Raw genomic sequence first — 24396 nt, forward strand, 5'->3', positions numbered from 1 at the left:
AGCTATCTATCCATCTATATCTATCCATCCATCCATCCATCATCTTTACCCGCTTATTCCATTTTGGGTCACGGGGGTCTCTGGTGCCCATGTCCAGCAATCACTGTGCGAGGGGCGGGGTACACCCTGGACGGGTCGCAAGTCCATCACAGGGCCACTATCCATCCATCTATATTTATCCATCTATAGCTATCTAACCATCTTTAGCTATCCGTCTATCTATATATATATATATATATATATATATATATACACACACACATATACACAAGAAAGAGAGCTAAATTAATACTAAAAAATAAATTAATCCACCACAATAAGCACTTTGTTTTTCACATTAAAACATATCACACAGACATTTCACACGTGTCTGCATCTGACCTGTTTAGATCTTAATTGCTGGTATTTTTATATTGTTTTTTTAATATTCTGTTAAATTTTTATATTTTGTGATTCCTGGTGTATGTTCCTTTGTACTGAAACTCTGGCACAGCATTTTCCTGCAGGATCAGTAAAGTTCTATCTTAGCTTTTATCTTAAATGTAGATGGGTGGCACAGTGAATCTAATGTTAGAGCTGGTGCCTCGAAGTGAGAAAGTTGCCCCTTCAAATCCCAGCCTGGGGCCTTTTGTGTGTGGGTTTTCTCCAGGTACTCCAGTTTCCTCCCACAGGCCAAAAACATGCATGTTCGGCTGATTGGTAACTAAATTGTTCCTAGGTGAGCGCGAATGGTTGTTTCGTTTGTCTATGTAATGTCTACACACACACACACAGATTCTAATACTTTTTTTTTACGTTTTAATTTGTGGTGTATTTTCTGCCAGACAGGTTTTCTTGGCACAGAATGTCATACATAGTTTTATACAGATCACAGATAACTCTTTACACTTTTATTTCAACTGAAGGAACTCTATACAAAGAGGGCAAACTCAGGAAAGTTTTAAACTTAAAATATTAGTCTGCATTTGTTCATTTGTTACAGAAATTAGTCCAATTTAAAGTTCTAAAGTAGTCGACTACGTCCAGGTGAAAATCCATGTTTTCTCTCCATCCATCAGACTGCTGACGTTTCTACCGTGCGTCTTAGAAGGCGTCCCCCTCCTGTCCTTGTCCCCTTCACATGCTCTGGTCTTGTCCGTCCTTTCCTCAGAAACGGGCGGTTCCAGCTCTGCCTGCACAACTTCTGATGGTACCATCTGCTCGATCTGTGACAAATCCTCTTTCTTCTGACTCTCATGGATCATCTTCTCCTCGATAATCTCATCCTCACTTCCCTTCATCGTGTCCTTAGCTTCTGGGTGTTCGGAAAAACCCTCGTATCCTGATCCAGTTTTCAAAATATTTAAATGATTCGCTTCAAACTCTTCCAAGATCTCCTCATTGTTTAAATCGTGTGAATCGAATTCTTTTGTCACTCCAAAATCATCCTCGCTTTCTTTAATCTGTTCTCTCTCTTTATTTTTACCATGTTTTTCTAAACTTTCCCAAAGCTTCTGGTTCAGATCCGTGAGATCATTTGGGTTTTTATCTTCTCTTCCAGGGCTGACTGTAGAGGAGCTGACCGGCTGGAAGTCGTGCTCTTCTGTGTACGGCTGATCCGAGACCTGCATTGGTACACTACTGGCAAAACCTTAAAAACAAAAAAAGATACATTTCAAGTTATTGTTTCTTGTAGTTCTCTTAATTTACACATCAGGACAAATAAAATGGGGATGCACAATGTTGCTTTTTTGCCCGTATTTTTTAAGTTAACTCAGTGGAAGTACAATTTGTTTCTTCTATTTAAAAAGGTTAGAAAACGTTTAAAACGTGAATTATCTGTAACATTTTAAGCAAAATGCCAGTTTTCATAAAAAAAAAGGCACTTTTTTACTAGTATGGCAACACCTTTATGATATTGTGTATCCCTTTTTAATCTGATTTAAAAAAATAAAAAGTTTGACTGGACAGACCTTCCAGTAAAACCCTCTGCGGTTTGGAGCTTGCACATGTTGACTCGCAGCACTCACATATAGAGTCATGGCCAATAAGAGCCTCCCATCTTCAATCAAAAGATATTTTAAGATTAGATGAAAACAGTAAAAAATATTAACGTAAAATCCACAGTTAAAAGTATAATCAGCGCTCACCTGTGACTTTTGTAGGTGCAGGATTTGTGCACTGGGTCCGGACCCTCTGTTGTGACCGATAACTTGCAGTGGATACTGACCTAAAACAGAAAATTTAGCCGTTTGTATTTGTTACAAATCCACAAACTTATTCAGTTGAACTCTCACCTCAGTCTTGGGGTCAGCTGTGAACTGAAAGGCCCTTAAGGAGAATTTTAAGGTGCTGTCAGTCCGAGAAACGAACTGTGAAGCCCCGGGCTCATGCTTGCTGTCCACCATACAGCTGTGAACCCATGAGAACAATGTGGACACAAGAACACATGCAGACACCCAACCTTTTGTTTTTACATACCCCAAGTTGTCTATCATGGTATATTTGAGGGAGGATTTGGAGGCACTGGGTGCTGCGTAGCAGCTGCTGATGTAGAGCTTCCATCCAGGAGGCAGATGAGGAGCAGAGACTTGGATGTTAACAGTTTGTCCCAGCAGGTACACCTGAGGCTTGGTGTGCGCTGTGAATGAATCTGAGAGTCGGTTAGTATCACATCATAAAAACAAGTCCTCTTAACTAAAGAAGATGCACCCTGAATGTATTTTTACCATCCATAAAGTTGATTTGGAAGTCCATGGGACGTCCTTTGAGAGTTTTACGCAGAACGACAGTTTGCCATGTGGGCTGCACCGCCAGCTGGTGCACGGAATGATCCCTGCAGGAGTGCAGAGCTGTTAGGATTCAACACATTTTCACACGAACTGAACGCTTTAAAGAGCAAAGAGTCAAGTCCAACCTTTCATAATGACATTCGATGCTGACATGGAGCTGCTGTGCTCTGCTTGGGAAGCGTTTCGGCGAGGCTTCATAATGGAGCACGTATTTGTAGACCAGATATCCCGGAGGGAGCTGTGCGTAAAGATAAGTTAGGTGCTGCGCTTTCAGGATTCAGAGGAGCCACGTGTGCCGTCTTACCTCACGCGCTCCATCGCACTCCGTTAAGGGATAGGTGAAGAGCAGGTCACCTGATGGCCGGAGGACCCCGTTGCTCTTGCAGCTGCTGCCTAAAGTCAACTCCTGCGCGTCTGCGCCCAGGCCGTAGAAAGCTGGTTTGACGCGCACCACGAAGTCCGTCGTGGAGCAGGTGACTGAGACGTCCGGGACGTAGGCGAAGTCCGCCTGGGGCTCTCCAGCACCCACAGACGGAGCCACCATGGAGCTGGAGTGAAAGGTCCTGCTCCAGTTGATGTGAGACAACAGAGAGGAGCCACCCGGGAACCTCAGCGGGGACTTCCGCTCCGCTTTGGCGGACAGTTTGAGGCGTTTGGGTTTCTGAAGACCTGGTTTGAACACCTTCCTCCTTTGCTTCAAGGTTTCTGCAGCAGAGCTGAGCGTGCCGACGGACAGAAAAAAGTTAAACAAAATAAATAAAATAAACCACCGCTTTGTTTTCATCGCAAAAAGACTGGTGTGCGTCTGTCTTCCACTTTCAACCCACGCGTAAAGAGCGCGTCTGTGCGCAGCTGCAGGTAATCAGCGCATCACCTGCACGGCCTGCTGATTAAAAAGGTTCAAGTTCACAAACATAAGTTGGTTTATTTCTTTATATAAAAAAAGCAATTCAATAAATATATTAATACGAACACACAGTTAACCAAACTTATTGTTAGTAAAGATTTATTGTGTGAAAGCTCCATCATTCTCACTGTTTTTATATTTTCCTTTTTTTAATAGTCTGCTTCTACATTGTGCTGAGACGTTCATGAATACAAACTTTTAGCTCATTCAGGAGGTGCTGCAACTTTATTTATAAATGTATTCCTCATAACATATAATTCAGCCTCTTCACTGTTCTCTTTGAACTCTGCTGCAGCAAAGTTGCTCTATTTTTTATCCTGATGCATGCTCTATAATCCAGGTTTAAAAAAAAATCTAAAAAAGTTAAATCTGTCTTTTTCTTGGACTGTGAGGTCTCAGTCTCTGATAGAGGACTTTTGCAAACCGAGGTGTACCGCAAACCCACCCACACAGACCAGTATTTGCAGTTTGACTCCCATCAACCTTTGGAGCACAAGTTAGGAGTCATCAGGACTCTGTATCACAGAGCAGACAGCATCCCCACTAGCTCGGGAGCCATGCAGAAGGAAAAATTCTACACAAGACAGGCTCTAGAGCAATGTGGATATCCTAACTGGGCCTTCCTTAAAGCAGAGAAGAAACCCAAACAGGACTCCAGTCAGCCATCAGGTGAAAAGGAGGAACCCAGACCCAGACCAGTGGTCATTCCATATGTTGAGGGAGTATCAGAGAAACTGAGACGTTTATTTTCTAAACATAACGTCCCAGTGGCTTTTAAACCCCAAAATACATTACGGCAAAGACTGGTTCATCCCAAAGATCCAGTCCTCCAGCACAAACAGAGTAATGTTGTGTATGCTGTTCAGTGTCAGGAGGGCTGTGATCAGTCTTACATCGGGGAAACTAAACAGCCACTGGCCAAAAGGATGGCCCAGCACAGAAGATCAACATCATCAGGCCAGGACTCTGAGGTCTACACTCATCTCCAGGCCAGCGGTCACTCTTTCAGGGATGAAGATGTTCACATCCTGGACAGAGAGGAACGATGGTTTGAGAGAGGAGTAAAGGAGGCCATCTTTGTGAAAAGAAATCGTCCATCATTAAACAGGGGTGGAGGCCTCCGGGTTCAACTGTCCCCCTCTTACAATGCTGTGATTGCTAGTATCACTCAGCCCTCTGTGAACAGTAAACAGCCATCAGTGTGCTAATAGGCTGATGGTCCTTCTTGAGCATGTGATCAGCTGGTTTTGGTTGTCAGCAGCAAAACTGGTTGATCCACTCTGAGAAGGTGCTATTTAAGAGACTGAACTGAAAACAGCACCTCAGACTGAGGAAGTCTCTCAGATGAGAGACGAAACGTTTCTACATTTTTTTGCTTTGTTTTGTTTTTTTTGAATGTCCAGAGGACCAGATTGAACTTTTTTTGGAAAGTCTGTTAAACTTTATCTTTTAGACCTAATAAAGATCTGTTTAAACCTTGTCTGTAGTTTAGACAAATTTTCAATCAGGAAAAATCCTGTGCTGTATTTTAATGCTTTTGACCCAAAGTAAGTTCCTAACAGAAAAAAATACACTTGACCTCAATTCATAAAGAAACAATTTTTTTTTTTTTTTTTTTTATTCAGCAAAGTTTATTCCTTCATACAAGTCACAAGTGTTCAACTCATCGGGTTTTATTTTTGTGCCGATTTATATTTAATTTCAAACTCTGAAAAAGTATTTACATTTTATACAAACAGCAGCAGTTACACTTTGAGAACCACAGAGAGGCGGAGGAGGTTTCATTCAGTGCAATTTAAACTCCTTTAAAAGGAAAAACTACACCAAGATTGTAAAACCTTTCCAGAAACACCACGAGGTGGAAACAAGTGGGAACTATTGCACCCCGTTAAACAATGTTCAATAAATTATACACGTGTTTAATCTGTAATCCTTTAGACTGCATGTTTAAATAAATAGTTTAATAAAGAGTTTTCCCCTCTCGGGAAGTGACAAGCTGCATGAAATGACCTCTAGACTTTAAATTCACATAAAGTGACAAACATTAAAGCTGAAAAACAAAAAATATTTTGGAGTCCAACAGAAAAATCTCTTTGCAACCATAAATACATGTGCTTATAAGGCAGTGATTCAGATATCTCAGTACTCATATTGTAGAAAAAAAATAAACGCCATTTAACCTTCAGAAAATTCAAGTACAGGTCACGTCTCCATTAAATGTTCTTCTGTACAAACTAATCGTAGACGCTGTTGACAAAGCTCCATATGAGTGGATGATGTTTGTGAGCCCCGTAAATAAGGGCCAATAATAAATAATTCCCTCAGAGGAGACCTCTGACTGGAAACACATAAGGTAACATCACACAAGTGGCACAAACCAGCAAATAAATACTTTGTCAGCCACAATGAGACAAAATCAAGTTCATAACGAAGCTTTGTGGATGTAAAGCGGTCAAACAAGAGGAAGAGGTGATAAAAAAAAAAATGCATATTTGTACTAAAAATCTGCAGCATCTCAGTAAACAAGAAAAATCTTTGGAAAAACATGAGGTGGCCGTTTGGACACATTTGTGTCATGTTTCACTCTAACAATGAGATAAAAACTTGTTTTACAAAGTGAAACTATAAAAAGAACTAAATAATTTTGCAGTCTGGTTTTACTCGGACACAATTCTGAGCTGTTAATTCACATGTTGCTTGTTTTTCACAGATTAATTAGCACACAGCTGGTTGTAAAGGCAACAGAAAATACTTCAAAAACGCAGATCGGCCACTAGAGGGCGCCAAAACCGGCTGTAGCTCGATGATGATGCTGATGGGAGCTGTGTTGGTCATGCAAGGCAGCTGCTATACACTGCTTCCAAAATCTGAGGATTCTGAGGTTTCAGACTCAGAATCTCTGTTAAAATAAAGAAAATACTCAGATGAAATTAACTTGTGCAGATAAGCTAAAAAAACATGCAGAAAGTAGATAATTATGGATCAAATGTGTGATTTTTCTTTCGACTTACAACATTTCCTGCAGCTGTTTGCGGTTGCCCTGTCTCCTTTCTTCGTCTATGGGGTAGGTCCTCAGAACCAAGAGCCCCACAGCGATCAGGACTATGGGCACAGGAGAGACCAGAACCTTCAAGGTTGAACTGACCGCCTCAGGTTGGGAGCATTCGCCAGTCGCATACCCAGCAAATCTGCAAAAACACGCAGAATAAATTCAGCTGATGTGGATGTTGACCACATGATGGAGGACGTAATCGCATGCAGAACTTGAGATTATAGATTAAAGGATGAAAACGGAAACGTACAGGAGGAAAAAAATGCAAGAAATACTGATTAGACCTACTTTAAACTGAGAGTGGAAATACCCAGGGACAGCCCAGAGGCGAACTTGGTGAAGAACACGTAGAACGAGTAGAAGAGCGCTTCGTGACCGTAGATGTCCGGGTTTTTAACTTTGAAGTCGTCCACTGCGTCGGGGAGCATCGACCTGAAAACACAAACATTCAGAAGAAAGCTCAAGACGGAGTGAACAGAAAAGACAGATGATAATAATAATAACAATAAATCAGCAAAACGTGCTCACCAAGGCAGGAGGAAAGCTGCTGCCACACTCACACCTGCTGCCACTGAGACCATGTAGGAAATGATCAGGTTGCTCTTGACGGAGACGATCAGGATCATGAAGGGCATTGCCCACTGCAGGAGCAGAAACAAGCGTCAGGGAAATGAACCTCCTGCGGCTTTAATTAAGTTCTGATGCTGTTCAGAGAAGTGATCTTACCAAGGTGCCACAGTAAGTTGCCATCTTCTTCCCAAAGCGAGTCAGAAACCACTGCCACCACGGGATGGTGAGCGTCCCGGACAGCTGGAGGAGTTAAAACAAAAAGAAAACGGTGCTCAGTATTAACAATCCTTATGCAACCACGAGGGCAGCAAATGTTTCGAAGCAGCGCCGAGAGAAACATTTTGTGTTTGCTCCAACACTTGTTGCTCACAAAAGGCTGAATTATGTAACTATATGAAACATAACCTGAAATATTTTCCTCTGAATATTTGGGGATTTGGTACCTTGTAAAACAGATTAGGTTATTTTATTTTGATTATTTTAAAATAGTAGATGACTCTCTTAAATAAAATATAAGATAAAGAGTCTTAAAACGTTCCTGTTTGAATTGTTTTATTGTCAACTGAACTCACTCGCTGGGTAAAATAAAAGCTACCTAAATAAAAAGTGAACTTTATTATTATTTTTTCCCCATTACTTAAACTAAACTTGATTCTCCTACAAAGTCATAATAAAATGACAAATCATCTTAAAAGGAAAAACCGGTTTGTGGAATAAACTCTTTCAAACTTCACCTGTTAATAAAGTTCAGGCCAAACTGACTTTATAGTTCGCAACAAGTACTTTTAATTCAAGAACACCTCTCTAGAGTCAGCAAACAACTAAAATGTTGCCCTCCCAATGGCAATGTAGCAAAGAGGAAAGAAGAAAACGGAGAAAAAGGCTCAAGTGAAGGGTTGTCCTGGCAACAAACGCCCCATCGTTTCTCCAAAGAGTTCCTGCTAAGACACAGTAAACGTGTGGGAGTTCCTCAGGAGCTCCTCTCCCCCTGAAACGCCAACCTCTCAGCCTTGGAGGCACGTGTGTCCTCGAATGGAAGACAGGCCTCAGAAAACCCGGACCACTGTCCTCTAACTCCTGATAAGAGCTGTTCCAGGAGGGGAAACATACTCACCATGATGACCAGAAGGATATTCTGGAAGTCCTCCCTGTGGCCCAGAGCGTAGGTGATGAAGAGAGCAAAGTTTCCCTCCAATAACTGAAAAACAAATCAGTTTAAATTAAAACAGGGAGTTCAACTCTACAACTCACAGCTGACAATAAAAGCTTGTCTAAAGTAGTAAAACGTTCAGAATGATTACCATGAAGCCCAGGGATGTGAAGAGAAACCCCACGAGCAGTTTGATGTACGGTCCGTGACTCAGGATTAACAACATGCCCTGGCGGAAGGTGAGCGGCTCGGAGGTTTTCCGCATGCTCTCTGCAATCAAAGATGAAACAAAAAATTAATTAATCAAGACAAATAAAACACCTTGCTGATATTTCAGATGCATCTTGGAGACATTTAGCCTCTGCTGCTAATACCGTATTTTCCAGTGAATAAGTCAACGTTTTTTTGCATAGATTTGTCACTACTGCGACTTGTATACGTTTTTTTTTTCCATATTCATAGCGCAATTTTTGACTGATGCTTTAAATTTCGAATAACTACAACATTGAGTCCTCCCGTGCGCGCTCACTTCACTCAGCTGGCGCAGGAGGAGGAACGCTAGAGAGCTAGCAGCTCCGGCCACGATGGATGGATAGATGGCGCTGCGCCGCCCAGGCGAAATGAAGCCGTTTAGACCATTAAATAAACGCATAATAAATGCGACTTATACGCCAAAGCGACTTGTATGTTTTTTTTTCTTCATGATGCTTTTTTTGACTGATGCGACTTATACGCCAGAAAATACGGTATATGGTTTCCACATTCCTTTCATTCTTTGTGAAAAGTGAGAAACAAATATTTTAAACAACAGGTGCTAATGAGTCAACAAATGATAATGAATCTGTCCCTTTACACTTGCAGCATGATTGTTTATAGATGTCAGGGTAAAGCAAGCATTTTGTAAAGCCAGGAGAACTTTAAAGAAGTTGACCAAAGTGCATTCAAATAAAAATATGACCCCATCTTTTTGTTTTATACCTTTTTGCTCCTTCACGCCAAAAAACACAATTAGAGCACACAAGACGTAGATGATGCAGATGACCCCTGAAGCAACCATGTACGCTCGTTTCTGCAGACAGGAAGCAGAGACAGAAAGATTTAGGATAACACAAACTTCTTGTGACAATTTCCACAAGCTGACCAGGAGCTCATGGTGGCTACAAACAAGAGAAGGTGCTTGACATTTTCTACAAGAGTTCCTTCTTTGCTCTGCACATTTAAACTGACAGAAACTTGTACACGTTTTATCTGGTGGTACTGTATTTTTTTGGACTATAAGGCACACTTAAAATCGATTTTATGTGGTGCCACTGAACAATGTTGAGTTATTATGAATGAGTTGAATAAAGTTTGACTTATCTGACTTGTTTCATTTAATGCGCCTTAAGGTCTGAAAAATACGGTAACTTGTATGTACTTGGACATCCTGAGACTGAAGAGACTCACCGTCTCTTCCAGTGAAACTCTGGCTGTGTCGGCTGTGGAGTTTGAGCTGTTGGTGTTGTTGAGCTCAGCGGGACAACTGGAGACGCCACCAACTATCTGACCCTGGATCGCAGTGCCCAGAACGGTTCCCAGCACCTCCACCATCATGCCTGAGAGAAACGTGTACGCAGTGTCAGCAAGGACATTAAAACGAGTGCATTTAACCTCGCAGGGAGAGCGACGTACGGTAGGCGGTGGCAGAGTCGCGCTCTTTCTGGTTGCTGCTGATAAACATGGTGAGGGCTGAATATGGCACATGGAAGCACTGCAGTGAAGCAAAACCACACGGTCAGAGACGTGTACACTGTGCCATAAAGAGGAACTAATGAGTATCTAACTAACCGTCTGCATTGACTGGAAGAGGCAGTAAAAGACCAGGTACCAGATGACCTTCCCTTCCTCAAACGAAGGCACGTACCAGATCAGGAAGTACGTTAGTACTGCGAACGGAGTGGAGAAAAGGATCCTACAAGAGAAAAGTGTTTAAATGGTTAAATACAGTGTTTCTTCTTTATGAATGTGTTTAAGGAGTTCTGTAACACATCCTATTAGCTTTTCATCTAATTATCCCCCTGCAGTCGCTTCTTATCTACTCTCTTGCTGTCGCTTTATGAGTAATCCCCTTAATCCTGCCTTGGTAGTAAAAAGAAAAAAGAAAAAGGCCCGGTCAGGGTTAGTGCGAGTTGGCCCGAAAAGCGAGGTCATGCTCGGCCCACCGAGGTTTTCCTGTGTAGCCCTGCAGATGACCTCGGTGTCATAACTCAAGCCCGTTCACCAGCCATGTTTTTAACACCCAGCTGAGTTCAGATTAACCTGTTTTTTTTTATAGAAAACATCTCTTTTCCAAATCATGCATCACGTGACTCTCAGCTATTACCACGTCAAATTTTAGATACATATCTGTAAAAATGAGAGTTTTAGCCATTTTTGGGTTTGGTAATACGTATAAGCTGTGGCAGCCATCTTGAATTCAGCTGTAAATGCACATTAAATCATTACTTCCTGAAAGTTTCATTAAAGTTTGTCCTCAAGTTCATGGGAATTTTCGCTAACACACACAGACGAAGGCAAAAACATAAGCGCAACCATGGATTTTAATATCTCTATGTAAAAGTCAAACAGCTGCACAGTAAAACTTCATCACTTCTCACAATCTACTCCTGAAAATACGGTTAAACTTTAATCCTCGGGGGCGTAAAGTGAAACACAGAGATGCTTTGTGTGCATTCACATGATGTTAGATGAAACGATGTCACTCGTGTCATTAAAAACTCAAGCGGTTGGTTTCATTTTGAGCCATCAGAAGGTCAAACTCTAAAACGCAGATAAGATCATTCAAATTCATAAAAAGTTAGTATGTTCCTCCTAAATTAGCTGAAAGTTCTTTCATGCATTTGTTGTCTTTATTATTATTATTATTTTTTTTTTTTTAAGTGACCTTCCTTGTTTCAACCAAGCATAAACATGAGGTCAGTTTCTGCAAATCCCCCCGCCCCGCTGTTCAGGGAATCAAACATACACGTGGCGCTCGCTCTCCTCTCCTCATTGGTTTGAATCTGATGGTGTGTTGTGGGTTGGACCAATCGCGACAGAAGCCGGCAACTTCCTCTCACCCTCCCCCGCCTCGGCCTACAGCATGAATCATGCACAGCTGAAGAGATCCATTTATTTAAAACTCAGACCGCTGCCACGTTTGGGCGACGACACCGGAGCACCTTCACATCATGGCTTTCTTTCTGTGCTGGCTTCTGAAACAAAAATGCAACCCCTCACTCCAAAAGGCACAACCTCAAAGCCGCCTATTTTTATGAACCCACTTCCTTATGGAGCTCAGCTGCATAAATTTGACTGCAGGGGCTATAAAACAACGAAGAACATACATTTTATTGTCTGCACTTTAACCCCTTGTTATATGGAGTCCTAAAATGCTTTCAGGGGTGCATGTTGAGCGCAGGAGGTGGGACTAGATAACCTTGACACATTCATAATAATGTTAGCAAGTTTCAGGGAAAATATCATTTAATAGCACTTTTTAATAGTTTTAATTGTGCATCTTATGACATGTTTTCACTGTCAGTATGCATTCCTTGACTCTTTATATTTCTTTCCTCCCTAGAAGCTAATTAACCCACTGTTGCCATGGTTACGTTCACATTCTTGTCAGCCTATTTGGCTCGTATGTGCCACTCAACATCCTGGCTGCTTATGCGTTACCTCCTCAATGATCAGAATCACAACCTGGGCACCTACCAGGGCATCATGCGTCCGAAGCGAGTCCATCTGCTCCGGCTCACCAGGAAGCCCACCGTTGGGTCCGTGACAGCATCCCATGCCCTGCCCACGAACAGGATGATGGAGGCATAGAAGGGATCCAGCTACAAGAATGGAGGGGTGACACAGGCAAAAAGGATTAACAAATATATGACCTGGTGTGGTTCAAAAGAGGAGTGAATGATCTCATCTTTAGAGCTGAACAGCTATTATTTAAGTTCCTGCTGAGGACAGTGGGAAAAGACTAATTCGGAAACAAAGCAAACAACGGGGAGTCCGGCTTCCTGCGCTTGACTGAGCGCTGCAGAATGAAGACTGCTAAAATGATACGAGAAGGATTAACACAAACTTTGGCCTTGAAGCTAATCAGTGTTGCTACTGGAAAGAAAATGGACTCGGACAACAGCTCGTAAACTCTACAGTCAGAGCTGAGTGCCATTTTGTAATCACACAACAGGTCTGACTCCTTTCTTGTTTTTTTTTGTGCATTTCTTGTGAAATCACCTGTGCGACATCGAGAAGGTAAATCTGGAGGAAGAAGCCCAGAGCGCTGCCTGTAATCTGATAAGGAGCTCCTCCAAAGGCATAGCAGAGTTTATTCCACACAGACAGACCCTTCCTGCGTGCTTTTGGCTGGAAGACAAAAGTAAAGGAGATGATTAACAGAGCGAATACAAAACGGTTTGTGCTCCTGACTGTAAATGCTGGATGACGAGTTTATTAATCCCACATCTTCATCTTCAAACACTCGCTCATCGTGCTGTTTAACTGAGGTTGAATGCGGCCTTGAGGTTACTGGAGTTCATTGATGCATCACTACATCAGCCGAGCGCAGCCATTGGCTCCTGAAATAGGATGTTTGAGGTGTTTTTTATGGCCACCACGGCCAGTCGGCTAAAGATGAATCACCTTTTTCTGAACTCAAACTACTTCTAACATAAGGTGTTAGCAATAGTCTCTCCTGACAAAGTCTGCATTGCAGTATTGCCAGTCTGGAAGAGTAATCATGTCAAACTAAAAATAAAAACTTCAGCTAAATAAAGGTTTACCTCCTGACAACCTTAAAAGTCTTTCAGTAAGGATAAGTTGTTGTTTTTTTTTAAATAAAAAGACTGACAGTCTTTATAGCCTAAAAACATATCTGGAAAAATGTGTTTAATTATTAAACAGACCAGTCACAGCTGGTCAAAGCCAAACTCCAGCTTTATATGCATAAAAATACAAACCAAAGAAAGCAGCTTAAACAACCTCAACATAGTGAAGGTCTAACATTTTGTTTCAGGTACTGCTGAAAAAAAAACAAGTTAATTATTGTACTGTGTTGTATGTACTTTCTTTTCAACAATCCCCACGAGAAAGATCAGACTTCTAAAACCAGTCTTAATTTACATTTATATGAGTTATTACATTTCATAATAAGCGAGCACAACGCAAAAAAAAGGACAATGTGTGATTAAATAAAAGTTATAGTTGTTTAAAATGTTCAACAGCTACGTTAATGTAACCTTTTAACGACGTAGCTAAAAATTCCCACAGTTTGCGCTATTCAAATTAATGTCCCTGAAGTATACACGAGCAAAGCACCTTGCTTCTGCAGCACATCTGTCTCAAGTTTTGAGGACAAGAGTAAGAACTTTAAGACATATTTCTGGGTAGATTAGGTCTCTTTTAAAGCTGGTGTGTAAACTTCTTTAAACATCCCCGAGGACAGAGGAAAAACCAGGTGAAACTCAAATCTGGAGGGCAGGGAAGGACACGACGGGAGGAAGTCCTGACCACAATTTTTAACCAAACTTTAAATTTAGGCGCCTTTTTACGCTCCTAGGTGAAAGTGACGACAAACTAAACTACTAAATTAAAAAGAAATATCAGAATAAGCGTATAAAACCTTACCTTTACTATCTTTATATCCGTATTTATAGGTTTAACCGTCAGTAAAGTTGCAGCGTATTGCTCCGCGCCTTCTCCTCGTGCCATTTGAGCTCCGACAAACCGGTAAAATATAGATCTTAGTACGATATTGATTTAAAGATCATCGAAGAAGTCAGGGTATAAAAAAGACGATTCACAGCATCATAGTGTATTCCTCCGCTCAGTGTAGACTGAATAAATCGAGGCTCGCGCCGCCCTAACTGGCCACCTCATTCATTCTACTACGCGACGTCATGACGTCACACTTACGTCAATCCGATACGTTAAATTACAGGAGTCACGACATAGAATTTCAATTGGCCGATATATAAATATGCAAACATGAGAAACAAAATCTGATAATTTATCTAGAGACCAACTTAGAAGACCCATAATGCTAGGTGGAATGGAGATCACTAAAAAAACAGGTTGCAAGAAGATTATCTCCAGGTAGATTTTTTTTTTTTTTTTGGTCTTGTATATTTGAAGAAGTTAATTGGAATCGAGTTTGGTTAAATGGGGGAGACATTTTACATAACAAATAAAGTTAAAGAAGTTTCATATAAAATTATTCATAATGTATACCCTGTTAAATAAAAATTGGAAAGATTTAAATGTGATATTGACTATTCTTATATATTATGTGAACTACACATGGAAACAATTTCTCATTTATTCTATCAGTGTAATCATATGGCATTCTGGACAGATGTACAACAACTCATACGACAGAAAACTGGACAACTAATTAATTAATTAATTCATTAAATCATGAAATAAATAAATGCACCTTTTAATTTTTTTTCATTTTGTGATTTATTTATTTAATTTTGTCATGTTCCACCTTCCAGTGTCACCATGAAATTCTGTTAACTGTCATCCTCACTCGTCAAACTCAGTGGGCGGGACTATAATTAAATGATACATTTAATAATGTATTTATTTATTTCATTTTGTCACATTCCACCCTCCATCGTTAAAGGCTAAAAGCTAAACATAGCAAAAAGCTAGATTAATGCTAAATATGATTCAGAGATTCTTTGTCATTCGTACCATATGTGGGACATGTGGTGGAACAAAATTGTGTACACAAGGTCCCAGTTACATCCAACAATAAAATGTAAAAGAAAAACAGTAATAAGATCTAAGATATGAACTAAGACTGGGCAGCACGGTGGCGCAACTGGTAGAGCTGCTGCCTCTCAGCGAGCAGGTCCCCGATTCAAATCCCAGTCGGGGGGCCTTTCTAGGTGGAGTTTGCATGTTCTCTCCGTGCATGTGAAGGTTTTCTTTGGGTACTTTCCTCCCACAGACCAAAAACATGCATGTTAGGCTGATTGGTAACTCTAAATTGTCCCAAGGTGTGAGTGAGACAGTGAATGGTTGTTTGTCTCTATGTGTCCCTGTGATGGACTGGAGACCCGTCCAGGGTGTCTCCCGCCCCTCGCACAGTGACTGCTGGACATGGGCACCAGCGACCCCCATGACCCAAAATGGAAGAAGCGGGTAAAAGATAATGGATGGATGAACTAAGAAAAACATTAACTAAAAATATGCTAAGCACTAATAGCATAAAAACAATTAACACAATACGCCAAACAGCAGCACGAACATGAGTCTGTGTGAGCAGATGAGCACGCATGAACACAGCAACATGAAACAGATCAGCAGCAACATGAAACAGATCAGCAGCAACATGACGTGATTTTTCACAGTGATTATTCTGGTTAGAGATTCATGAGTCTAACAGTCTCAGGGTAGAAGCTGTTCCTCAGTCTAGTGGTTCTACACTTAATGCTCCTTAACCTCCTGCCTGAGGGGAGTGGGGCAAAAAGTGTGTGTGCTGGGTGAGTGGGGTCCTTCATGGTGCAGGTGGCCCTCTTCCTGCATCTGGAGGTGTAGATGTCTGTGATGGTGAGGAAGCTGACGCCAACATCTTCTGTGCAGCCTTCACCACTCTCTGCAGAGCTTTTCTTTCTGCAGCTGTGCGGCCTCCATGCCACACGTTGATGCTGGAGCTGGATGCTCTCCACTGCACACCTGTAGAAGTAAAAAAAAGTTTTGTAAGCTCAGTCATCCAGGTAGATAACAACAAAAATGGTTAAATCATGTAGAAGGAGGTGAGGACTGAGCTACCCAGACCAACTCGCCTCAGCCGCCTGAGAAAGTAAAGTCTCTGATGAGTCTCTGATGATGATATGGCAAAAGGTTAAAAGTAGCTAACTGCTTTCAAACTTGATCAAAAAGTGATCTTGAAGGTAAAAAAATGTCTGGTAAAAATAACAAAAGGCTAGGAAAAGATGTAAAAGAAGCAGAAGGCTAGAAAACAGTTAAATGCAGCAAAAGGCTTGCAATAAGTAGAAAAACTACTGTAAATATTACCGGTAGCTAAATTAAATACTAGCTAAATTTATCAAAAGGCTACCTAAAAGCTAAAAAAAAAAAAAAACACCTGCTAAAAGCTAAAAACAACAAAAGGCTAGATTAAAGCTAACATCGCAAAAGTCTAGAAAAATGCTACTAGTAGCAAATGGCTAGCTAAAAGCAATGGTTATAAGCTAAAAGTGGCTAAAGGCTTTCTAAATTAGCAAAAGGCTAGCCAAAAGTAAAAAGTTGCAAAAGGCAAGTTAAAAGGTAATATTCAAACAGGCCACCTCTCAATCACAGGCTCACCTTCTCTAACCTTTACACCTATTTGTAAATAAAGTGAAATTTAAAAAAAATGTACAAATCAAAAGAGTCACAGTGGCCGTCCCTTGAATGAGCTGAACCTCGGCTTCAATGACACCAGATTTATGGAAGTAGTCAGATTGCAAAATAAATACATAAATAATAATAAAACCATTTACATGAAAACAATAAACACTGAATGAGTCAAGCAAACGCAAAAAAAGGACACACGTCTTCTCACTGACAAAAGATTACTGTGAATAAACTTTTCAGATTTACTGCTTCTCATCATTTTCATGAATTTTTCCGGTGATATCAAACACCAGATGGATCTTGCAGCGTTTCATTGTTCTTGGTTTTCCTCAGCAGTAAAATGAAGTTAATAAGTGACCCCACATGACTGTTTACTGTGTCCTATCATTTGTTTATGGCCTCCTTTTGTTGTCCCGCTGATTTCCAAGTCTGAACATACACAAACAGAAAAACCTTATGGAAGCGTGAAGCAGAGTTCAGATAAGAAATGCTAACTGGGGGAAATCCACGGAGTCTGATTCACGATTCTTCAACTCTTTCAAAGTGAACGTGGGTGTTTAGACAAATGTGACCTTGATTAGTCTGGTTTCTCCTCACTGACCCAGCTGAGTCAGAACAAACATGCTTAGTTTGGTGTCAGCCTTGGAAACTTATTCTCGTGATGTCCAACAACCTGAAACATCTTAATCCTTCTTAATCCTGCAGATTGTTTCCAGAGAGGTGGAGGTGCAACAGTCACTCGTGGTAGTCAGCCGCCATACTTTTACTTTTCTTGTAAATTTTATTTTTGTTTAGATCAAGCTGTAAAATAACTAAATCACTTTAATGACAAAACAGATTTTGTTCAAGATGTTTTGAATTTAATTTTTGTTTTAATAAAATATATATATATTAAATCCTGACTTAAAAAAAAAAAAACTTTTGCAACGTCTTTTATATTATTATTTATTTCTCACGTATAATTAGCTAAAGTTGGAGGATGGTTATGGCGACTAATTCATAAGTAACTCCATGTTTATCAGCACGATACTGAATGTTTTTAATTATATTTTCTGGTTTGAAGTTGTTATAATCTTAATACATAGTTTAATGTTATTATAGTTATAGCTTTATCTCATATAAATCAGAAATTAGAAAGCAGTTAAAGCTCAGTTGAGCCTGACTTTTAGCTGGGTTTTAGGTTTTAAATAGACACGTTCGGACAAATTTGGACCAACAATGGACCGTAGTGCAGTCCTGGTACTGACCTGGTTCAGTTTCTGCACCTGGACTCGTTACAAGACAAAACTGTGACCCCAGCCTGGATTATTATTATTTTTAGTAATAACAAAAAAAAACTAATTCCATCAAAGTAAAGGGAACAAGACAGTTATTGAGGAACAAGTGTACTTCTATACATTTGTAAATCTTTCTGGACACTGAGCAAAACGGAGTGAAGCTAATATATCTTTGGCTTATGAGATTAAATATATATATAATTAAAAATATATAATATTTACAAATGTGAAATGCTCTATTTAAGCCTACGAATGTACATACTAATTAACTTTCTGGCGCCATCTAGTGGACAAATAAACACACTGCCATTATGACAAATAGGTTCAAAACTGAAAAACAGAAGTATTACTTCCACTGCTACTAATGAAAGGCATTGCTTTTTAACTTTTACAACCTATTTATCACTAAATTAAGTGATTTTGACCAACCCTTAGAGTCATGTTGCTTTGTTGCCCTTCATTTAGTGGTGGAGTTGGGTTTTATTGTCACATTCCTGTCAGTAATTTCCATTTAAACAAGTTTGTCATCTCGTGTAAAGGATTTAAAAGCGGACTGACTGACTTATAGTTCGATTGTGTTCTAGTCACATTTTACAGTTTTAAAGATTTTCTCTCTAATAATATTAACAAAAATAAATACAGATGATATTAAAAACTTATTGAATTTAACTGATTTGAGATTTCATGACTTTGTTCAGTCAAGCAATCTGAACATTTTTAAATTATGCATTTTATTTATGCACAGTTTGCTTCTTTCCTTAGCCTTGATTTCCTCTAAGTTTAAGTTTGTAGGTTTTGAATTTATCATCATTTACACTCAACAACCAGCAGGTGGCAGCACAAGTCAGCCAGTTTTGATGAAACTTAAACACATACTTCTTTCTTATAAAAACATGTTGCTTTGCAGCTTCATTAAATCAGCTTCATTAGTAAAAAACAAAAGAGAGAAACTCATTGTTCTCAGTGAGCTGAACAACTTTTAGCTTCTAATATCTTCTGTAATGATAAAACTGTAAAAGCTATATTCACACCTCACATTTATTGTCCTTTTTATTCATTTATTTTTCCCTGTACATTTGTTGCAATCTAATTACTGCATACTTTGTGCTGTTTGGGCATCCATCCTTTTAAACATTGATGTTATTCAGGAGGTGGGTGCTATGATTTTTTTTACTTTTATAAGTTTTAAAATTTCAGTCATTTAATTTTATTTACAAACAATTACACTGATATATCTTAAATTCTTTTGAAATATTGTTTAGTTTTTTATTTCACAAAACTTGCTTTTGCAGACTTGCTCCATTATGCTACTTTGAGCTTTTAGCCTTTTACAGCTTTAAATGCTAATTTTTGTTAGGCTTTAGTTATTTTTACTTTGAACAAGCCTATTGCTATTTTTAAGCTTATAACCAGCCTTTTGATACCTTTAAGTAGCTTTATAATACTTTTAGTTAGCCTGGTTGTACTTTTATCTTTGTTGTTTTCTACTTTGCTATTATTAACAAATAGTTGTCCATTTGTTAGCATTAGCTAGCCTTTTGCTTCTTCTAGGTGTTCTAGCCTAAACATAGCCTTTAATAACTTTTAACCAGCCTCTAACATTTTTTTTTTACTTTTATTTAACCTTTTTGGTTTTAGCTAGCTTTTTCTACTTTGAGCTTTTATTATTGTTACCTTCTGATACTTTTAACTAGCATCATAAAAATTTTAGCTTCTTTTCTGGTAGCTTTTAGGTACTGTTCAGCTACTTTTGCAGTGACAAAGCATGAAGTAGTAGCCTTTGCTACTTTTAGCTTCTATCTAGCCTTGTGTTGCTTTTAGCTGGTTTTTAACTTTTATCTTTAAGCTAGAATTTTGCTACTTTAACAAATAGCATTTTGTTGGCTTCATCAGCGTTTTGCTACTTTTAGCTTATAGTTAGCCTATTGTCACTTTAAGTTAGCCAGTTGCTTCTTTAGCTTTTACCCAATATTTTCTTGCTTTTTCTAGTCCCACTTTTGTCTGTTGTAGTTTGTGTTCTGTTTGAGCGTTAAAGTCTCAGCTGTTGGGCAGACGGTGCCGCAGCAGCAGGAAGTGACAGAAGACGAGATAAGATCAGCAGTAAAAACTGATGTCATGTGTTGTAACGGATACAGATCGTTGGAGGGTGTCAGGCAGAACTGACGCTCTGTGTGTGTTCAAAGTGAACACTTCTTGTTTTCAGGGGTGAAATACCATTTGTGATTTACTCCTGTTGTCACCCTCTGCGTAGTTTTTCCACTCTGAACCAGTACTTCTCTAGCTTGGAAGGGGGGTGGGGGAGGTCAAAGGTCAGGGCCAGGGGGTCTCGTAGAGGTCGTGGGGAAAAAGCAGAACACTCCCCTGTGTTGCACATGTGGGCAAAGTCTTGGAAAATATCTTAAGGACTCTCTAAATTCCTGAACTGTACTGGCTTCCAGCTGGACTCGACGGCTCTGCAGAACCCTCACCCGATATGCTGCGTAGAACAATGTGGAACAATAGAGGGTACTTAAAGTTAAAATAGGAAACGACTCAGGGAGCAGGCTATTGTTGGAGTTAAGCACAATGCTGTCCCCACAGTGTCCTTGTTTTAACGAATAAAATAAAAAAATCCTGGGTTTTACAGTCATCTGTGCTTTAGAGATATAAAAACTTACAGAACATTTGAAGTGTTACAGTTTACAAATGTTACAAATCATCATATAGACCTACTCCTTTTATGTGTCATACAGGACAGATTCTTCTTGAAACTTTTCATCTTTTATCCAAAAGACTTCTTCAGTCTGAGAAGCTGCAATAAACTCAAACTTATAAACAACAGCTTCTGTGGATCAACCAGTTTGCTGCCGACAGCCAAAACCAGCTGTTCACATGATACAGGAGGACCATCACAATACATCGTTAGTGCCCTGCTGTTCACAGAGGGCTGGGGGCAAATCCACAAACACAGACCAGTATTTGCGGTTTGACCTCCATCACCCCTCTGGAGGACAGTCATCAGGACTCTGTACCACAGAGTGGACAGTGTCCCAGGAGCCAGGCAGAAGGAGAAATCCCACACAGGACAAGCCCTGGAGCAATATGGATATCAATTAAAAAAGTTAAATTGTGTCATCTGGACCATTTTCTTTAAGTGAGAAACATTTTGTCCCCCATCCAGAGGACTTCGTCAGTATACAGCCTGCCAACCAGATCTGTCCCATAGGTAACCTTCACTGCTGTGATTCAAGCCAACCTCCTGTCTAGAGAAACTTGTCACCAGTATGAAATCATCGGAGTGAGTGAGTCAGCACCTGTGTCTTAATGTTGTATTCTTTTACTTATGATCTGATTATTTTTTTTAATATATAGTTAGGTGTTTTTATTGTTTTACTGTGTTTTGTTTGTTTTTAATTTTGTACAGCACTTCGGACGGCTGCTTGTTGTATTTTAAGTGCTTTAGAAATAAATTGGTATGGTATGGAATCTCAAAAGTAGACTTTTAATGACACACACCCATTCAAAACAATCAATCATCATGTACAACAATCAAATGTTTTGATTGACAGCTGGCCAACTTGCTACTCACAGAAACAGCCTGAGGACAGCCAAGGCCAGGACTCTGCGGTCACTCGTTCAGGGATGAAGATGTGCACATCCTGGACAGAGAGGAACGATGGTTTGAGAGAGGAGTAAAGGAGGCCATCTTTGTGAAAAGAAACTGTCCATCATTAAACAGGGTGGAGGCCTCCAGGTCCAACTGTCCTCCTCTTACAAGGCTGTGATTGCTGGTATCACTCAGCCACATGTGAATAGCAAGTAGCCATCAAGGTGCTAACGATCTATTGTTAGGTTGATGGTCCTCCTTTATCATGTGAACAACTAGTTTTGGCTGTCAGCAGCAAACTGGTTGATCCACTATGACAGGGGTCTGCAACCTGCGGCTCTGGAGCCACATGTGGCTCTTTGGTCCCTCTGCAGCGGCCCTTTCAAGCTTTGACCAAAACTGACATAAAACTGAATTTTATTGGTTGTTATACAAACAACAACAACAAAAAGTACTAGTTTTAGCTGTTTTCCTGTCATTGCTTTTGTAAATACTTACTTTAACATTTTGCTTTGTTTATTTTTTCCACAATAAACAAAAATCACATAGGTCTGCACAGTTAAAAAAAAAAAAAAACTATTTTACCCCCCTCTTTACAAGAATCTGGTCTTTTCATTTGTCTTAAATTGTAAAAATGTCAATAAATGTTAAAAATCATTAGATATATTTAGCTTTATAATGTCGTCCCTACTGGCCACAAAAGTCTCCTCCAAAAAAACCTAAAGTTGCCCATGGGCCACCAGTTGATAACCACAGGTTGTTGCAGCTCTGGACACATGTAATTTATTGAATGAACATGTAAAAATGGCTCTTTTGGTCATAAAGGCTGCAGACCCCTGCACTATGAGAAGGTTTATTTACAAGAGTGAGTTTATTGCAGCTCCTCAGACTGAAGACGTCTTTCGGATAAAAAAACAAAAATGTTTCAACAAAGAAGAATCCGTCCAGATGACCTGACTCAATCTTAGATTTTGCTACCTGGATTATTGAGCATGCATCAGGATACTCAACCCTAAATCTAAACTTGATCCATGATCACGTTTAAGATTGAAATACAAGCACATTAAGCTAAATTTCAGTGTAACAGATTCTACAGTGGGTATATGTTTTTAGGATCTGGTCCCACATCCAACATCTTTTTACCGGACAGTTCATCGGGTTCATCAGACCAGAAGAACTCAACGGATTATATGAGTCCACGAAGTCCACAACCAGTACTCATCAGAACTTGATGATGAGAACGATGATGCTTTGTGAGCTCTCTGTGAATCCTAGTTTGCTGTGGGATGCAAGAAAAATCCTGCTGGGGCATCTGCAGATTACCTCAGGTTGATCGGAGACACTTTGAATTAACGGCGGGCGTGTTTCACGAGTTGTAATTAAATCCGAAGCTTCTTCAGCAAATGTTTAGTTTAAGGGTGTGCACACATACGCAACCATCTTGCTGTCGTTTTTTTTTTTTTTTTATGTTTCTCCACAGCTGGTTTTTATTTTTGTCCTCAGGTTAAGTTGCACGAGAAACATATCACAGTAATGGTGTTTGAAATTATTTAGAGAGGAGCTATTCATAAATTACTCAGGAGGCCACAGTTATTGAAAGCTACGAGCTCAGCGGCCGGACATCCATCAGTTGTTGTCATTAAGTAAGTTTGTTTTATGGTTTAAAATCTAGTTTTATTCAAAAATGAAGCCACTGGTGCCGAACTGAGCACACCGTGGGCCTGATTTGGCCCCCGGGCCGCCAGTTGAATAACCCTGAGAGAGTGTCATTTTAACATGGCTGTAGACGTACGACCAAAAGCTGCAAAAAAAGATAAACTTTCTGCGCTGAAACCATTTATTTCAGCTTTTGTTTGCTGTTTTAAAGCTCCTAATCTCAGGGCAACTCATTCCTGAAGTGATTATGAATTTTAAAAGAACTGAAGCTGAAAAGGAGCTTTGTCGTTTGGTTAGTTTTTTTTTTTTTGGTCAAATTTGGTCATTGGAAACACAAATTTCTGCTCGTCTGCTTCTGCAAATGATCCAAAACCCATTCGCTACAGACGACATGGACATGAATGTGTTTTCGGTGGCTTGCACCATTAAATATAGACTTAAACTGTAATTCCTGGGTGCAAAAAGCAGGTTTTAAACTTTAAACCTAACGGAACATCTGAATTTTAGGAGTCTCATTGAAGCCACGCAGTCAGGGACATTACATGGTTTTTAATTTAGGCCAAGATTGATCCGAGATGCAGCAGCTTTTGTTTCGTTCACAGAGATGATTAATTAAAGACGCTTTGCACAAAATGGATCAATATCTAAGCGGGAGATGAAGGATCCGGAGACGCCGGTCAACTTTGACCTTCTGTTCACTAGTGAGCACGAAGCGAACGACTCCAGACAAACTACGGACAAATCATGTCTCCGGTTAATCAGCTCGTGACTGTGTCATTGTTTGGTTTCAGTGTAATGAAAGGTTTCAGGTCAGGGCTTTTACAGGTGCGGCCTTTTTGCTTTTTATTTAACCACTTTAGGTCGCTGCTGAGGCCCGAAGAGAAGAACTTGGACACAATTAAAGGAAAGTTTGTTTAGGATATAATCTTGTTTGCCGCTGTTGAAACTTGCTCCTGAGAAAAGGTTCGCTTCATCTCCACTTGAAGACTTCAAAACATCAAACACGTTTATTTGGCCCCTCCGCCCAACGGTGTCTTTGTCGAAGAGCTGAGTATGG

The 24396-nt window shown here is 40.0% G+C and overlaps 2 protein-coding genes across 4 annotated transcripts; both read right to left on the reverse strand.

Annotated features, from left to right (window-relative positions):
• Positions 1 to 811: 811 nt before the first annotated feature.
• si:ch211-67f13.7 (uncharacterized protein LOC565426 homolog) lies at positions 812 to 3629 on the reverse strand. The gene is made up of 8 exons (XM_037694661.1): positions 3076 to 3629; positions 2897 to 3009; positions 2709 to 2815; positions 2461 to 2632; positions 2277 to 2391; positions 2130 to 2209; positions 1953 to 2041; positions 812 to 1630 (listed from the first exon to the last, which is right to left on the reverse strand). Exons 1-8 carry the CDS (start codon positions 3553 to 3555, stop codon positions 1017 to 1019), a joined length of 1770 nt encoding a protein of 589 aa, XP_037550589.1. The 5' UTR covers positions 3556 to 3629; the 3' UTR covers positions 812 to 1016.
• Positions 3630 to 6337: 2708 nt separating this feature from the next.
• LOC119427728 (sodium-dependent lysophosphatidylcholine symporter 1-B-like) lies at positions 6338 to 14183 on the reverse strand. 3 transcript variants are annotated; one of them, XM_037695368.1, is made up of 15 exons: positions 14100 to 14183; positions 13324 to 13326; positions 12711 to 12839; positions 12186 to 12310; positions 10278 to 10401; positions 10122 to 10200; positions 9897 to 10045; positions 9429 to 9519; positions 8602 to 8720; positions 8415 to 8498; positions 7457 to 7540; positions 7259 to 7371; positions 7019 to 7162; positions 6690 to 6866; positions 6338 to 6577 (listed from the first exon to the last, which is right to left on the reverse strand). In XM_037695368.1, the coding sequence occupies exons 1-15, from the start codon at positions 14181 to 14183 to the stop codon at positions 6526 to 6528; spliced, it is 1557 nt and encodes a 518-aa protein (XP_037551296.1). In that variant the 3' UTR covers positions 6338 to 6525. The 3 variants fall into 3 exon arrangements, with proteins under 3 accessions (XP_037551296.1, XP_037551294.1, XP_037551293.1); XM_037695366.1 differs by lacking the exon at positions 13324 to 13326 and having other exon boundaries at positions 14106 to 14183; XM_037695365.1 differs by lacking the exon at positions 13324 to 13326.
• Between the last annotated feature and the right edge of the window lie 10213 nt (positions 14184 to 24396).

Source organism: Nematolebias whitei, chromosome 21, assembly GCF_014905685.2.
Source record: "Nematolebias whitei isolate Nwh7 chromosome 21, NemWhi1, whole genome shotgun sequence".
In the NCBI taxonomy this organism is placed as follows: domain Eukaryota; kingdom Metazoa; phylum Chordata; class Actinopteri; order Cyprinodontiformes; family Rivulidae; genus Nematolebias; species Nematolebias whitei.

Bases quoted from the DNA above. Each gene is read 5' to 3' on its own strand.
- si:ch211-67f13.7 (XM_037694661.1), bottom strand. From the start codon at position 3,555: ATGAAAACAAAGCGGTGGTTTATTTTATTTATTTTGTTTAACTTTTTT. The intron at 3,010-3,075 runs GTAAGACGGCAC...CTTTACGCACAG, and splicing joins AGTGCGATGGAGCGCGTGAG to CTCCCTCCGGGATATCTGGT. The intron at 2,816-2,896 runs GTTGGACTTGAC...GCACTCCTGCAG, and splicing joins ATCGAATGTCATTATGAAAG to GGATCATTCCGTGCACCAGC.
- LOC119427728 (XM_037695368.1), bottom strand. From the start codon at position 14,183: ATGGCACGAGGAGAAGGCGCGGAGCAATACGCTGCAACTTTACTGACG. The intron at 8,499-8,601 runs GTAATCATTCTG...TTTGTTTTTCAG, and splicing joins TCACATCCCTGGGCTTCATG to TTATTGGAGGGAAACTTTGC. The intron at 6,578-6,689 runs GTAAGTCGAAAG...TTATTTTAACAG, and splicing joins AAACAGCTGCAGGAAATGTT to AGATTCTGAGTCTGAAACCT.